This window comes from Epinephelus moara, chromosome 12 (genome assembly GCF_006386435.1).
Source record: "Epinephelus moara isolate mb chromosome 12, YSFRI_EMoa_1.0, whole genome shotgun sequence".
Taxonomy (NCBI): Eukaryota; Metazoa; Chordata; class Actinopteri; order Perciformes; family Serranidae; genus Epinephelus; species Epinephelus moara.
Window position 1 is genome coordinate 7,716,389 of NC_065517.1, and position 18,026 is coordinate 7,734,414.

Here is an 18,026-nt window from a genome sequence, read left to right on the forward strand (position 1 = left end):
GTTCTGTCTTATTTCAAGATGTTGAACTAACAATACTACGGTAGTTTCCACACATTTCATAGAAGAAAAAAATGCTCAGGGGCATAGAGCTTTGAGAAGAATGTTTTACAAGATCTTTAGAAGGGAGGACCTGCAGAAAATTAACTTAAGTCAATGCCTTAGGATATATCCTTAAACAAATAGGGACTTACTCTTTTGTATGTTTTAAGAATATGGAATCCCAGGAGTATGGGAAAATAATGAGTAAGGAATCCTAAACTAGACTTTGGTGTTTTAAAGGGTTAGTTCAGAATCACAAAGTTCACACAAAATCACACAAAAACTAACTAATTGAGGCAGCAGTAGACCAAAAACTCCTGTGTTCTATGAGGTAAAATTACTGCTATTGTCTTTGGTGTCTGGTGACCGTAAATAGAGCATAGATAACAGCCTCAGTTCCCCTTGAAAAGGGCTTTCGACAGCAAGGTAAAATGTTATAAATAAAAAAGCCACCAGACTACATTGACAAAAACAGTCATTTTAGCTTGCTGAAGACGGGAGCTGCTGGTCTACCACTGCCTTTATCAGTTAGTTTGTTTGTGTTATTGTGTGACTTCAGTGAATCCAGACAAACCCTTTTAAATGCCAGTCACACAATAACACAAAGAAACTAACTGATCAGTGCAGCGGTAGACCAGTAGCTTCTGGGTTCTTCAAAATTAAATCACTGTTTTTCCCAGTGAAGTCTGGCTTTGACAAGGGTGATGTAACAGCTTCATTTCTGTTGGAAATTGATGTCTGACAGCAAGATAAAGCAATTAGAATATTAGCATTAGTTTTAGGTGGCTAAAATACATTTTGCCCGCGTCCACCTCAGTGCATTGCTTAGCGTCTGTGGCGGTACTCCTGCCTGCTTCTCCAAACTGAGGGCATGTTGACCAGCCTCTACTGTACAGTATGTAATACAGTGACTGTGGATAAGTACCTCATACAAAAAAACAAACAAAAAAAACCAGATTATCCCTTTAAAGTCTGCATTCTGTTGTACAACATCCTCAACACAAACGTCTCGTGAATGCTATTTGGAGAGAGAAAAAAACCTTTGGATACTTGGAATACTTTTTTTTTCTATTTTTTCATATTTCCCTTCGACGGGAAAAGAACTTTGGATTTACAATTTCTTTTGACATGTTTGTCTCCTCCTCCAGGTTTACTCCTTTTTCTCCTGGGTTTTGCCTGACATTGTTTTAACAGCCACACAAGATTCAGTTGGCCTGAGCAAGAACAGGAAACAGGAAGTCATTTAGGATTTAAGCTTCCTGTTTGAGACATTTCTTACACCCCTAGGTAGAATAGTTAAGAAATATTAAACAACCTAAAGAGACTGCATTAAAATGTCTGTGCCACCTTGTTAAGATGTTCCAGTGGGTCTTACTGGTAAACTAAAATACTTATTTAAAGGAATACTTTACCTCCCAAATGACCATGTGAATATAAATCACTCAACCCAAGTTGCTTGGAATTTGTGCAAAAATTTGTGCAGTTTTTCTCACATGCCTCCACAAATAATCCAAAAACAGGGAAAATTATTGATGAAGTGAAGTAATAAGGGGCCGAGTGCAATAACAGCAAAACTATATCAAAACATCTGTTGACAAACTCTCACACATCTTGTGCAGCATAATCCAAGTCTCATTTATCCAGTCGTATGCTCAGTACTTCCCAAACAGACAGCCATTTCTAACGAGGAACTAAATGGAAAGTAAAACTTATCTATGCTCTCTTTAAAGCCAGACTTCACTGAAAAAAACAGTAATTTTACATTGCTTAACATAGGAGCTGCTGGTCTACTGCTGCCTCCATCAGTTTGTCTGTTTGAGCTTTAGTGTGACTTTGATGAATCTGAACTAATCCTTTAGAGCAACAGTCCCACAATAACATAAACTAACTAACTGATNTCTCAGAGCGCAGTGTTCTGGTGGGATAATATGGCACTATGAGCTCACTAAGATATGATGTGTGTGACTTTGATGAATCTGAACTAATCCTTTAGAGCAACAGTCCCACAATAACATAAACTAACTAACTGATTGAGGCAGAGGTAGACCAGCAGCTCCCATGTTCAGCCAAGTCAAATGACTGTTTTTGTCAACGGAGTCTGGCTTTGAAGAGCATATATAAGTCTAACTTTTAGTATAGTACCCCGTCAGAAAGGGCTATCTGTTTGGGAAGTACTGAGTATACGACGGGATAAATGAGACTTGGATTACACTGAACAAGTTGTGTGAAAGTTTATAAACAGGTGTTTTGATATGTTTAGTATTATTAAATGTGGACCCCTATGGCTTCAATTCAGCTGAACTTTTCTCTGATATTAGATTAATTCATAGTGGAGACATGGGAGAACGCTAGATTTTCTTCACAAATTCAATGTAGCATGGGGTGAGTGATTGATATACAAATAGCAATTTGGGGAATGAAGTATAGCTTTAATTAAGTGAATTCTCCTGTGGCCTCAGCACCTGTGTGTTATGGACAAAGACAAACCGTCTTTAGTGCTCACAAAAACAAATATTGCACCATTTAAATTACAGTACCGATGTCATCAGTCAGCATTGCACCTTTAAACCAACTTAAGATCACCATAGTTAATTCTTCTTTTACGTAATTACTATGTTAGCCAATTGAGAACATCTAGATATACACTGACCTCTCAGCAAAAGTGAATTATGATTTCAGTTGGGTCAGATATATGTTTTATACAGTGGGAGGTCCAGGAGTCATAGGCCAGAGCAGCACGCCACAGCCGCCAACAGTCTCCACGTTGAGCTGGTCTGAGGGCGCGAGACACAGATGCCAGCCCTCCACGTGGTCTGGGCTTAGTCCTCTGACAACTTGAACTCTTACTACAGCAGCTTTAACCCCACTATATACGCTAAGCCACAAACTCTGGCTATGAGACTAACAGCTCCAGCACAAAGAACGCCTTTGTGTTTGCTGCTAGACTCTTCAGAAAATCAGGGATAAGCGTTCTGACTTTATATACACGTGAGAGCTGCCATAAAGAGATCTATGAGCAGCATGTCACTTCAGAGTTATAGTTTCCCTTTTAACAAGCGTACATTCAATGGGATATATGACCAGGATTTAATACTAGGTGGAAAGGGCTGAACATATGGGTTTTCTTAATTTATTTTGCGAGTTTTAATGGCCAAAAGACTTGTTAAAAGATTTACATTAGCAAAGGAGAGATCAGTTGGATCAATTATCATTGAATATTAAGTCTACTACAGCTGCTATTCTAGCACCTGCAAAGGAAGTCAGAGAGGGAAGCTTTATTTCCTTTGCAGCAGTTAGTTATAAATGGAAATGTGCAAAATGTATTAGTTTCAAACTGTGTGGTTTTCTCATGGTGTTTGAGAGCACACGGTAATATTATCAGTCTTTATGAGCCTTCAAATTATCAGCTTTAATGGAGAATTTATGATTCTTAGACTGCGAATTTTTGTTTCTTCAAAACAGAAATGAATCTATGAATCAGTTATTCAAAGCCAAATAAATACATACGTCTTGTTGCTGCTGGGATTATAAATTATATATTGAAAAAATAAGGGTAGAAAAATTAAAGCAATCAGACTACAGCAGCGTCTGAATTTCTGTTTGTGTTTGTAACTGTGACAAATGTTTGCCTCGGCTTCACACACTCTAACCACAACAGGAAAAAATAAAAAAACAGCCTTCCTGCCAACAGAAAATAATGTTTTGACATTTAAAAACAAAAAGTGAAGCGTAAAGAGTGCTCATGCTACTTACAGACTCGTCCTTCATCTTGTGATGGTGATTAGTGATCATTTATCCACGGGTAGCATCTACGGTCACACTGACACATCACTATCAGACAGAAAGATGCAACGTCAGGTGCATGATTGGCAGGTCGGTGCTCGGGGAGGGCGTCTCTGCAGCGCAAAGACAGACCCTCCTATCATCCACAATTACTCATGCAATCTGCAACCGCAGTCGTAAAGATTCCAAATGCTACTATGCTCTCATTTGTCTCAGCACCTATTCGAAAACTTGTAATTCTTCAGGATTCTTATTAATTTTATGCCAAGACAGGGAGGAACTGCATATGTATGACAGTGTTGTCAGGATTTTCTAACTTAAATTTAATACCTTGATAAATATCCACATTTGATACAATGTTCAAAACACAGGGAGAAATTAACATTGACAGAAGAATATTAAAATTTTTCATTAAAAGAATTAATATAACACAGCTAAAACATGACAATGCTGACTTTTCTTTTTCAGTTAGCAGCAGAGAGCAGCCGTTTCAAATGTTCAAAGTATGTATTGATAAGCTAATATATTTGACAAAACTAATGTGCGAGGGCATTATGTGAAGCAGTGGAGAGCAAACTAAAACAGTACTTTACTCTCTTTGAATTAAGATTTAAAGAACATGTGAAAAAAAACCTAAATAACTGTACATTAATGTGAATGCTTCTGCCTTAAAGTTTCAAGTTTACTTGTTTCAGAAATTTTCTAGAATCCAGAATCAGGAATAAAGGAAAGAGGAAAAATAATAGACAGAAGAGAATGTATTTGATTTCACACCATTGCTGTTCCTCTACATTCAAGTTAACTTGCCTTCCTAGACAAGAGAGCTTTTCTTAGACTGATTTACTAAGGTAGAGTTGCTATGATTAATTGATTAATCGACTAGTTGTCCATTGTAACAACAGCTAATTTGACAATCAGTTAATCTGTTTGGGTAATCTTTTTAGAAGTAACCTTAAAATCTGTTGGTTGTGATAAACCAAGACATTTGAGGGCGTTATCTTGGCCTTTGGGAAACACTGATCGACATTTTCTAACATTTGAGAGACCAAACAAGTAATCAATTAACTGAATAAAAAAACAGACAGAAGTGAAAATAATTGTAAGTTGCAGCCCTACTTTTAGGCCATAACCATTAAAGTTCATTTTTCATGTTGCTAGACAAAACATGACCTGATCTAGCTTACAAGCTTTTTGTTCGAGCTTTCAGCTGTATCTTGTGATCTTCCTCAGGAGATAAAGTTTGCTCAGTTGTTGAATTTGTTCAGTCAGCTAAAGATGACCACAAAATGCTGCTGAAAGCCATGGAAACAGTTAGAAAGTGGAGGATTTGTTTCGTCAAATTACATTTTGCAAATTCTATTTTGAGTTTAATTTTTGTGTATTTAATTAAATCCAATATTTTATAATGCAATAATCTTAATCGGGGCTACAATATGTATGACTCATTACTGACTTTTTATATGACGTATTAACTTTTGAAGTCCAAGAACATTTATTTCCCCATCTCCATGGTAACAAACTCTACCCACTTAATTTCCAGCCACGCGCTTTACCAAAATGCTTCACATCACTGTATCTGAAAGTTACGTTTGCTTCATAATATCCCCCTCTTAGTAGTGCTCAGAAAAGTAACTGATTTCACAGAAAAGGCCCAAAATGAATAAAAATATCAATTTGATTCAAAGAGGTTTTGCTGTTTTTCTCAGTTTCAGTTTTTTTTTATCCCGTTAAAGGGTTTTTTTGGGGAGTTTTTCCCCTATCCGCTGTGAGGGTCATAAGGACAGAGGGATGTCATATGCTGTAAAGCCCTGTGAGGCAAATTATGATTTGTGATATTGGGCTTTATAAATTAAAAAAAAAGAAAAAAAATGAAATTATAACAATAGCCTGCCTCTAAGTGTTTGTGCAGTTGGTTGGAAAATAAGAAGTTAAAAGAGCACTTTACATTGATGGAAATTACAATGGCAATTTCTCATTTTAAAAAAAGACTCTGCTGTTAGCTACTAGGTGGAGTGGAGTATTTCTAAGATCAAGAATGATCACTCAATTAATGTGCTTGTTTAAAAAAGATAGATTGATAAGTAATTTTATACATTAATTTCTGCAGCCACAGATCAGATTTAGTTTTGAATTCTAAAATGTGGCTGGACAGAGGAGCCAGAGTCACATCACAGTTATCAGAGCAGTTTAAACCACAGACAGTTCAGGGTGATTTAGTCGTGACTGTACTGTAGTGAGAGCTAACGGCACTGCGTCTCTGTGTGTGCTGGTGGTTAAAATAATCCTTCACTTTCACATCTGAAATCAGCTGTGAAATCTGCTTTTTCTTCTTCTCTTCTTATTCTGCCACCAGTGTCGACTGATAGCAATCACATAGCTCGACCTGAACATGCTCGCAGCTGCACGTTTGTGACACAGATATCACGATGGTTACAGCGGCCTGCTGATGAATCACATTTTGGAAAAGCTGCAGAGCAGAGTGTGATGGATTAGCCTGTTTGTGGTCTGTCAGTGTGCTCTTGGAGGAGAAGATGACTGTGATAGTCGCCTTAAAACGCAGCATAAATGTTCCTCTTGTACATCATCCTGGAGGAATATACATCACAGTGTTCAAACAGACTCGGCTATCAGAATCAGACTGAGCAGCACTTGCTAAGCATGATGAGAACCAATTTGCTTCCTCCCCTCCAGACACAATCCCTGAGTGAGATGAAAGGGAAGCTGTGCTACTGTAATCCATCTAAATGGCCGGCTCCTACATCCTCTCATGCAGCCATGACTATTGATCTCCACTCTCACTAACTCTCCCTGTGTCCGCCTTTGTTTCCCAGTCTTTCTTCTTCTCCACCATTTAAAGAAAAGCCTCTAGAACTGGACTTTAAACATGTGCAACATTTTTATCCCAGAGAAATAAAATCATGCTCTTGTTAATCATTCTGTTTTGTCTTAAAACCTAAAGACTTCATTGGTACGGACCAAAATGTGTCTGTGGTACAATATCAAAAACTGTCCGGTATTGAAAGCTAGCATTGAATGTGTGATCAGATTGACTTGTGTTTAGGCAACATGTAACATTCTTTAGTTAAAGAATATTTTGGTATTTTTCAACCTGATTTCCCACGTTTTTGTGTCTAAGTGACGAATGGAGACAACAGTTTTTTAAATTGGTCCAGTATCAAGTGAGAGGGCTGCAGCTGGCCATGGTAAAACAGGCTGCAATGTCATATTCAAGGCAAATAACGCACCGTCAATGTACGTCCACTGAAGGTTTTTGCCACTGATTATTTTGAAGGATCCCTACAGAGAAATAAAATGTTTTCCTTTACCTTTCTTTTGATCTGGTCTGTTTGTTATTGTCTTCCTGCAACAACTTAACTAGTGAGACTTAATTAGACACAATAACAACCAGACCGGATCAAGCGAAAGGTAAAAAAAAATGTTTTATGTCATTTTCAGACACTTACAATAACAAGGGGAGCCTGTCAGTGGCAAAAAGAAGCATTTTTAGTGGGCATACATTGATGGTGTGAACATTCCTTCAACAACAAAAGCACGTGGTTAAGTTTTGCCAATGTGCACGTGGTTGGGTTTCGGAAAAAACAACAGGGTTTGGCCTCACAATCCTACAGGAAGCGAACAAAGGCATCCCGGGTGAAAGTAAGTGGTTGTTGGACTTCCACTACCTTAACATTCGTTGTTGTCCCACTGCCTTTCCCCTTGATGCTGCCAGGTGCCGTTATACAATACGCATCGTGCCGACGTGAAAGAATAGCTTTCATCGGTGTATGACGCCAGACATCACTGACCAAGCACCAGTTTGCGATGACATCGAAGTAAGACCAGGTTGATTTCAAAAACTGTTGTCTCCATTCACTCAGACATAAAAACATGGGAAAACAGGGTGCAGGTTGAAAAATACAGGAGTAACCCTTTAAATGACAAAAATGATTTGCAGATGGTCAGGACTCTACACTGGAATACAAAATCATATAATAGGCTATATTTATGACTGTGAAGTTCATTCTTAACCTCAGAAATAATAGTCTGACCAAATAACCTTAACTCAAGCTCCACTTACTTGCTTTTTCTATCCTATCTCATGGTCTTCATCATCAGTAGGAGATATAAGGAAGTGGTTGAAAAGCGCTGAAAAAAGTTTGTAGGTGCACCTTGAGAAAATCTTTTGTCAGAAGATATATCTCTGTTTATCTCTTAAGTTGCACATAACAACAATGTCTCAGCTCATTGTTCAATACTATAGTATCAATCTCGGAACCCATCCGCTTTCAATCTGACTATGATAAAGCCTCTTGGGGTGAGGGTCATTTTTTCGGGCTTATCCGTTGTAGCCAGCAAACATCCGAGCCAAGACTTCCTCTGCTGTACACCAGTCATTTCTGCTTATCTCTGTAAAAAGAATATCTGCACATGAATGCAAAAAAGCAAATATAAAGCTAACTCCTCAGACAATAGCCAGTGGGTTTCAAGATTGCATTTCAGCCGATGGGTTCAGTCTCCCCACAAAGACTGTTTACTTGCCATTCGAATATGATTGATCAATACTAGTTGTACGGACTACAAACAGAATCTAGACCACTTCCGATACCAAAATTTTGTTCATTTCCCTACAGATTCTGCATATATATGCAGATATCTATTTATAAAGATTACTGTACTATAAACACACTTAAAATGAACAAATAACTAATTCTGACATTCCTCACCATCTAAATTAATTTTATTTAATTGCACAACCACTGTGTAAAAAATTCTGAGATCCCATCTCATCAAACTCCGCATACTATTGTGCTTCTGTTGAGGCGTGCTTCCTCTTTAAACAGCAGCACAGGATGGACTCACAAACAACGCAAATGCTTGTGTCTTTGATAACGGAGTATCTTTGTTAAGGCTGTCTAAGAAGTAAACTTTATTTACAAATGTAATTCTCTTTTCTCTTCAACTATTTAAAAGCTACATTTAGACGGAGAAACAATGTCCACTTTTAAACTGTTAGTTTCTTTCTCATCACAAACGCTTAGCATGTAGACATAGAGAATGAAACTAAAATATATTAAGTAACTAATAGTTAGGGAGTTCTGTCTAACAGTAGAAAAAAACCTTATTTCTTTCAAAATAAGGTAACAAAAATATATGGTATTGGTAGGAAGATAAAATAGTGAGTGAATAAAAGGTTTAAAAGTCAGAGGCAGGTTTGTTCTGACACACTTGGCTGACAGATCTTGTGACTCAGTATCAACAGTGAACCGTCCACAACTCTGCCTTGTTGACCTTTCACCATCTGTCCTGAATGACACGGCCCAGCCAATGGACTGCACAGGGCAGCATGTGATCGCTGCAGGTACACAACAAGAGTCTGCTTTCTCACCGCAGGCCAGAGGGAGACAAAAATGGACACCCATAGAACTGACCATGAACTTAGATCACACCCACTGTTGGTTTCCTGTGCTGCCTGAGGGTTCATTAGGGTCATTTTGGGTTCATACTTCTTGACTTCACTTAAAAGGGCTCCAACTGATTGTGACCTTTTTCGCTGTCATTTACCTCTTCAGGATGTCACACCATCAAAAACACCTTTCATTATTTGAGGTCTTGCATGATGAGTAACTGCTGGCTATCAGATGTCAGCATCTGTCTTCTGATGCCTGTAAAACCTTTTGCTCTGGGGTCATTTCCTGTCCTTCTAAATCCTAAGTATAATCATCAGATTTGTAACTTTGCTGCTGACTATTCATCATTAATAATTTGTAATTCTCTGATATGAATCATTTTCATTAAAGTGTTCATAATGAAAAGGCAAAAAGAACACAAGGTAAAGAATTGAAAATTTTATCTTAAAAAACATTTTAGCTCCCGTGTGGTGTTTTTCTTACATAATTATTCAGTTCAATGTAATATGCTACTTCATCTCAGAGATAACATTCTCAGGTATTTCTGTAGCACATGATTTACATGTTGTGCAAACTTCCAAAACTTACTTTTACTAAAATGTGATCTCCACGGTGCTGTTAGCAGCTTTTAATCTCAATGCTTGGGCTAACAGTCTCTTACTTTTACGGTATTAATACGAATAAAGCCTGTTCAATCTGCATTCATCATATGAATACTCAGAGTATAGTATACCATAAAAAAATCATATAAAAAGTAATAGTAAATTGTATCATAATAAACACACATGAAAAGTCTGAGTATAGTATATCACAAAATAAATCATGTAAAAGTACTTAGTACACAGTACTGCATGCTATAAAAAAGCAGATAAAAAGTCATCGTATAGTATGCCAAAATAGGATATAAATTAATGTAGTGTGAAATGAGTTTTACACTGAAGGCTGGAGCATGCTTCGGCAGACTTCATGTAGGAAAACATGCACAGAAATGGCAGCATTTGTAGGGTTTTTTCCTGTTCAGAACACACCTCCCAAAGGAGTTGGATTAACCAGCCAACTTGAGTATTTGTATGTGTAGGCTATCTCTGGAGATCCATAATTCCAGCCTAAAATCCTAATTATACTTTCTGAATGCACATATCTGCAGGGGTCTGCATGACATGAATTTTCACGTGGGCGAAAGCATGTATGATATGTACTTGACAAATGTGTGAAAATGTCATGCAGACAGACACTATAGTAAAAACAGAACTGTGTGTCAGTCTGTTTTGAACTGTATCCAGCCCATTAGTCACTCCATGCTACTTCAGAGTACAGTTTCAACTAAATGTTCACATTATTAAAGATACCAAAGATTTCAGCTTTAAAGGTATAGTTCAGAAATTTTGCGGTGATGTTGTGTGAGGTTCTTTAGAACTGGTCTCCACCTGACTTTAAAGCTTTCATACAGTAAGTACAAGGATTACTGAATCGGTTGGTTCTTGTCATTGTGCGTAGTTGTTCTAATATCTCTACATGTTACTGTATGTCTTGTGCTTTTTATTGTGTGGTTGTCTGGCTGTAACTTTTTTGCATGCTGCTGTCTTGGCCAGGTCTCCCTTGTAAAAGAGATCGTTGATCTCAGTGGTACTTACCTGGTTAAATATGGGTTAACTAAAAAATGATTAAATAACTCATCCATAGCCAGAGGACGCTGGTCAGCACGGTCCCAGTTCAGAGAAGCAGGCAGGACCAACACGGAAGTGTACGCTATATCTAGAATATTTTCACCACTTTACCTTGCTATTAGACAGCAATTTCAAAAGGAAAAATGAAGCTCTTGTCAAAGCCAGATTCCATTGAGAAAAACAATAATTTAACATTACTGAATATAGAAGCTGCTGGTCTACCGCTGCCTCCGTCAGTTAGTTAGTTTGTGTTATTGTGTGACTTTGGCATTTAAAAGGAGTTAGTTTTGATTCACCAAAGCCACACAATAACACAAGCAAAGTAACTGATCTAGGCGGTGGCTGACCAGCAGCTCCTGTATTCAGTAAACTAAAATTACTGTTTTTGTAAAAGGAATCTGGTGGCTTCGATGAGAGCATAGATAGGGAATCAGATCAGGCTGTCTGCTTCAAGGTAAAACGGTGAATTTAGCATGTAAATGGTTTTCATTTTTTAAGGTGGGACTTTTTGTAAGTCGCTAAAATACTTGCTTAAACCCACAACAGTACATTGCTTACCTTCCTAAGCAGTACTCCTGCCTGCTTCTCTGAACTGGAGAAACCTTGTACTGTATGCAAGACATTAACTGAGGACAGCCCCACTGCAAAAGATCCAAACTATCCCTCGAACTATTGTGATGTTTTTATGCAGGAAAATAAGGATATATTGTTCTGGCTGATGGGTGGGCATGTAATCTGTTTACCACTGATACCGAATGTCTGGATCCACATCGCACCCCCAGCAATCATCACCGACTGCTCGAACCATTGGTGGTGAATATTCCAAAGCATCATCACTGAACAGAACCTGAGAATCATTCAATGTTACCAGGCTTTTTGGCAACAACTGAAATATCCACAAACCAATAATCAGTCTGTGGATGCAACTAACAAACCAAAATGAGGTTGACATGGAAGGATTTAATTGGTGCCACCCAAGTTTGAATGGCATCGTTCCCACTGACAACCAACAGCAGTGTATGACTGCACCGCTGCAAACATGCCCCGAGAAGACCCGTGATCGTTAGGTTTTTATAGGCTCATTCACTTGAAATTACAGGATGAAATCAGCATAAACCTGGCTGACAAGTATCCACGCACACATTACTCCCCCACAGGAAGGGCTGTATACATGGATTTAACCCAACACATCAACTTTCATGTTTTCCATTCCACATCTGTGTGCAACAAATGGAAAACCCATTGAAGTAAACGTCATGCTCTCTGTTTTAATGCTCTCATTTCACAGTTTTTCACTGTAGAATTAATATTCTTTTTATTGCTCTTTTTCCTGCGCCACAATTAGAAAAATAAAAGCATCATAAGGAAAAGTATGAGGCACAGTGGGACACTAGAGTACGCAGACAGGATCTCCACCTATGGATGCCTGCTGTGAAATGGCTGGAAGCCACCGCCGGCAAATCCTGCTGATCTCGTTGTAAGCTTACTGTTTTACAGTATAGCACGGGGGCTCGGTGCAGGAAGTGGGCACATTACTGCTCTTCCACGCCCACAACCCTTCCTCCTCCCCTCCCACCCACTACACCAACCCCCCTCCCAACCACCTGTGCTGGTCTCACAGGATGTCCCCCCTCCAACCCCTCGTCTCCTCCCTCACACAAACTCCTTTACAGCTGCACTTCTTTACCAAACCGCACACTGAGCATGCTTTGTTGTTTTACACTCCACTGCATCAACAACGTCACTTAAGATATGATTGGGTTTACTGTAAACTGCCTCAAAAGTCATGAAGTCGTTAAGAGGGAGGGTTCCCCCCCGCCAAAAGCAAGACGAAAAATTCTCATGGTATCAAGCCATGCAGATAGTGTTGGCTGGAATGACTTTCTACAGAAAAGTTTACGAGTATTATTATAATCGTAATAATGAAAAAAATCTGCTGATGGTTGTTAAAATCTTGAAGGTCTTAATTCAAAGCTATTACGACGATAAGCTGAAAACAATTATATGATGGACTTCAAAGTTCAACTAGAAAATTTCAACTACTAGAGTATTTGCAAGCTGCTGGTGGTACCTGTCAGAAGTGATGTGATGTGAAGCAATGTGGGAGATAGTTAAGAGGAAGTTTCATCCCTCAACGTATCTTCATACTGCAATTCGTATGATATCTTATGAAAAGTTATGCACATGGTTCATATAATATCTTACGAATTAGCGCCCCTACTGGTTAGGTTAAATTTAGGAAAAGAATCACGGTTGAGCTTTGTTACGTGATACTTAATATGACATGACAACAGGACTTTAAGTATGTACACAAATACATGGGGAGTTTTTCCTTATCCGCTGCAAGGGTCATAAGGACAGAGGGATGTCGTATGCTGTAAAGCCCTGTGAGACAAATTGTGATTTGTGATATTGGGCTTTATAAATAAAATTGAATTGAAATTGAAATTGAAATAACTCAATGACGTTGGCTTTTTGTTTACACATAGGACAAGAACCCCAGTCTCCTGGATCTAATGCTGCCTTCTGGTAAAAGTTGGTGGCTGGAATTTGCCAGTTGAAATTTCCAACTTCCAAGCGTTCCAAGTGTACAACGCCAAACATAAACAAGAACATGGCTGACTGTGACAAACTGAAGTTTCTTTGTCAAGCCTTGTCATGTGTAAATGATATCCGATGAATTAGCACCCAACGAATGACGTTACATAATTGAGGTAAAGTTACTTTGGTTAAGTTTAGGCCAAGAAACATGGTAGCGGGTCTTTAGGTATAGTCGAGTAAAGTTACGTACATTAGGTTTAGGAGAAGAAACATAGTAATGACAAACCTTAAAATACCTCAGAGGTTACACCAATCCAAACAGCTGAAAGTCCTGTGTTGTTTGACCAATCCACCACACTAACCTGCCTCCTTAAACAGACTTGGTTTTTATCCTACTTTCTTCCCCCCTTGCGTCAGTGCATCAATCACATGATCACACATGGGATATACACAAATTACAGGCTCACTATTACGTGGGTTACATACCAATTGTGGTGCATTGTTTTTTTTCATAAGAATACGTATGAACGGCGCATTAGAACAGCCTGGTGAACATTCAGTTGAACTTTCAGCAGTGCAGTCTCCTTGCATATATAAGTGAGGAGGGAAAACAATGCATGCTGTAAAAGATGCAATTATACATTACTGTACATAACATAGCACTTTTACTTAGAAACGTATCTAAATATATCATTCACTAATGAATGCTATTCTGCATATCTAGGAGGAAAGTGGAAGTTTTTGAATTCCGATTTGTCTGGATCACAGCAAAAGTCCTGTGTTTGTTTGACCTTCTATACTGCATCGCCTAGCTTCATCCTTTGTATGTGTCATATGACGGATGACAGCCTGTAGCACATAGGTCATGTGATCACAGCCTCCTCTCTCACAATTATGCGGGTGATATGCACATAACAGTGCATTACTTTTTGCATGTGTAAGTACGAGCAGAGAATGACAAAAGCCTGCAACACTTAATTGGTCTTTTTGAAGAGCAAATCCATAGAGTCCATTCTGTCATTTCTAACATCAAAATGATACAGAGTGCTGTTTTTCTCTCTCGAAGAAACAGAGGCACTTTGGGCCAAGTGTGTGATATTGATAAGCGGAAAGAATTTTATTCTGTAGTTTGTCCAACTTACAGAATTCACACTAATTAGTGACAGCTGAGAAAGTTTGCTGGCAATAGTTGACAGTTCATTAAAACTATGTCTCTTGTGATTTGACAACTGTTAATCACTCAGCTGTACCTGCATTGTATTGGGGTTTAGGCAGAAATCAGAGACAGGTATCTCAAAACCAGTACAGATAAAATCAAAAGTATCTGCATGCAGAGATTCAATGAGGGTTAAGTGAAGAAATGTGTTTTGTTGTACCTTGAGTGAACTGTCACTTTACAGATGGATGTTGCGCAGTCAAGTTCATGATCTTATGTTATTGTCAAGTTCACCATCGTGCAGCAATAATGATGTACATGAAGGAGCATTTCTCATGTCTCTTGCGTAAGCTCACAAAACAAACAATAGATGGTATTGTTGTGAGTATTGAGTGATCAGTAGTTATTCCCTGACATTTGTTTACTCCGACCTCAGAGAAGCATGCCTATTATTTTCTATTTATACAGCGTTCATCAGCCACAGATGTCAGAGCTCCATGTTAACATGCCTCACAGACACAATGGGAGTGTTTTGTTTTTGCAGGGTGTCTCTGATGTGCAAAGCAGTACAAATAAATCCATCTAGGGAGGAATTCTGACCTCTGCCACAGCCTGTGTCACCTCCAAGTTCACAGCGATCGCTGAGAGGCTCTGGTGGTGGACAGACAGCAACGTCCTGCCACGAGGGTCATCCGAGCTCCCTCCCCTCCTTCACTAAAACAATGATCTCACTCCCCATACCAGGAATCCGCTGATTGTTTGAAATACCTTCCACTATGCTTGACTGAGCGCCACTTCTTTTTCCCATCGACGAGAGAGGTGGGGGAAAACAAAACGACCTTGGCAGGATGTGTCCAGCCCTCTAGTGAGATGGGAACTAGCTGCATTTGTAACTCAGTAAGGCTCATCGGAAAACACAGAGAATGACTTTTGGCAGGGAAGTGAGGAATTTGAGAATGACGCTGAAGGTAAGATGTGCAAAAAATATGTGCCCGGCCAATACAGGTCTTTTAGGCCAATATACCTTGATAGTAATAAAGATTCAAAAACGATGATGTCTGATGTTCTTCTTTTTTATGTAACACTACATAATGTAAACGATTTGTAATCAAAATATAATTCACAGTTGAAATTTTATTATTGGAGATGACATGATGATGGTAAAAACCATTCAAATTAAAACTGATTTTAACTCATAATTATATTTAAAAAGCAACACTTTTTTGGGAAGGACTGAAAGTAAAGGAACTGATTATCGATAACAGTCAAATTAGAGCCTGGCATTAATTAATTTGTAATCTTGCAACATACCCTCATACAACCGTTCATGTGATATCCTATGAATTCGCGCCCCAAGTATAACGTCACGTACGTAGAGTAACGAACTTAGTATAAAGTTATGGAGGTTTAGGAAAACAAAGATGTGAAGACATATCTTAAAATGATTTAAAGTCCACTCAGAGTTGACATGGTTACGGCGGTCTCTTTGGGGAAATCCTGGGGTAGAACTCCATGTTTTGTGACCCAGCGTTGACGCCAGCATCTTTTTCCGATTGTTCCCAATGAGGAGAGAGTGCCGAGCCCAGCGTCTTTCTTTTTTTTTTAATAATCCGGCATTTTGCTTTTCAGAAAGGCACTGGGCTTATAACTGCGACTCCTTTAGCTACTGACTACCCTGAAACTCTCACAACAAAGACAGAAAAGTCAGGAGTGGGAGCAGATCGGCCAGACCCTGAATGTTGCAGGTAAGTCTTGTGCTTTTATCACCATACACGTTTGCAAGCTTGTTGTTAGCTGTATAGTCAACCTGCTGTTAACGTAGCATTACGTTAGCTACCTAGCTAGTGTTATTTAAGAGTTTACAGATTTTAAAGTGGAAACAAACACAGCAGAATCATTTTCCATTTTCCTCAGAGCGTGGCAACATCCTCAGTTTCCAGTTACTTTGGTTGTTCCATCGTCCACCATTTCCCCTACTGAGGATTTACATTAATACTCTTTGGTAACTGGTGCTATCCTCTTCCTATTTTAGTTGTGCAGTGGTTGATGCACTTCCTCTTCGCACCAACCGTTGCCTTCGTTTTCCCGGGAGATCGTACCCATAGTGAAAGTGAGGCTTATAGGGAACCAGTCTAAATGCTGATTGTGTCATTATTCTATGGCCATTACAATGTGCAATCGACATTTACTTCATAATGATAAGTTAAAGCAAAACTTCCCCACTTAAAATATACAAAAATGCTGCCATTAAAAAAAACAGCATGTACACCATTACCGATATTTTTTTTATATTTAAATGTCGGCAGGAAGTGTTGAGTCTTACTGGTCGGGCTCAAGAAAACAATACCTGGACTCTGAGTTTGTTCTTAGAGGAAAAGACTGATTGGACAGAGTATTACTCCAGTGTGTATTCAGATGACAGAATTCCATTGAGCTGAGCTGGCCTTAAATGAACTTTGGTACAGGTATTTATCACAGTAGCTGTGACACCCAATCCTTCCTGCTGCTGTCTGAGTGTAAACACAAACCATAAACACTCACCCAAAACACCCAGTGGTGACTGTAGTATTCACACACTTTCTGATGTAGAAAACAGTGAGGATTACAGCAACTGGCAGGCTTTTCGTTGTTGCAATGTGCACTTCAATGTCAGTAAACAGAACAAAAGGGTGTCACAGAAGGATATGACTTCAAACTTCAGAGGAGGAAGCACACAGCAGCATTCTTCTGCCTGTGCCTGTCCACGAACTAACACTTTTCATTCTAACATCATTTATACCGATTTCTTTATATAATTAGAAACACAAATGTTGGTGACAACAACTATTGCCTGCATTCCATCAGATACTGATGTGTTTACAAACGTGTTACACATGGCGTTATCTGGCTAAAAACAGAAGAGGCACAAAGTAATACTTGTTGTAACAGTTTGAAAAAAACTTTTTAGTAAAAGTAACTCTGAGGTACTGTAAAAAATGTAATCTATAACCTTACCACAGAGTGGTAAGTAGCAGCTGTCTTGCAACAATTTTACTTTACACTCGCGTGTGTGAACTTCAAACTCTTTGAGCAAGCCTGTTCACACTACTGCAGCGTCTTAGTTCTGGTGAAACTTGTATCATTTCTATATTTATTTCTTTTTAATTTGTTATTTCATAGACTTTTGATTACTTGTTTTTTCTTTTAATCTATTTATCTGTGCTTATTCCTGTTCTTGTGCTGCTACAACACCTGAATTTCCCCTCTAGGATTAAAAAAGGCTTATCTTAGTATATTTATTTTTTACTTTACTTCACTCTTACTATATGTACAGATTAATTAGTTTTCAAGTCAAGTTATTTTACTAGGTTGGTAAATTTATTTAATTCTAATATTTCTCCTAATTAAGCTTTTGACTTTGTTTGTCTTTATTAATACTTTTCTTACTCTCTA

General features: G+C 38.5%; 1 protein-coding gene across 2 annotated transcripts in view; it reads right to left on the minus strand.

The window, feature by feature from the left end:
- Nucleotides 1-18,026, minus strand: part of bach2b (BTB and CNC homology 1, basic leucine zipper transcription factor 2b) — a 136,255-nt gene that overhangs the window by 108,628 nt on the left and 9,601 nt on the right. Inside the window, exon 2 of one of the 2 annotated variants that reach the window (XM_050057885.1) lies at nucleotides 3,793-3,870. The exons of the other annotated variant lie outside the window; for it this stretch is intronic. Coding sequence (XP_049913842.1) covers nucleotides 3,793-3,831 — 39 coding nt within the window. The 5' untranslated portion in view covers nucleotides 3,832-3,870. The remainder of the gene's footprint in view (nucleotides 1-3,792; nucleotides 3,871-18,026) is intronic. 2 annotated transcript variants of the gene reach the window in all.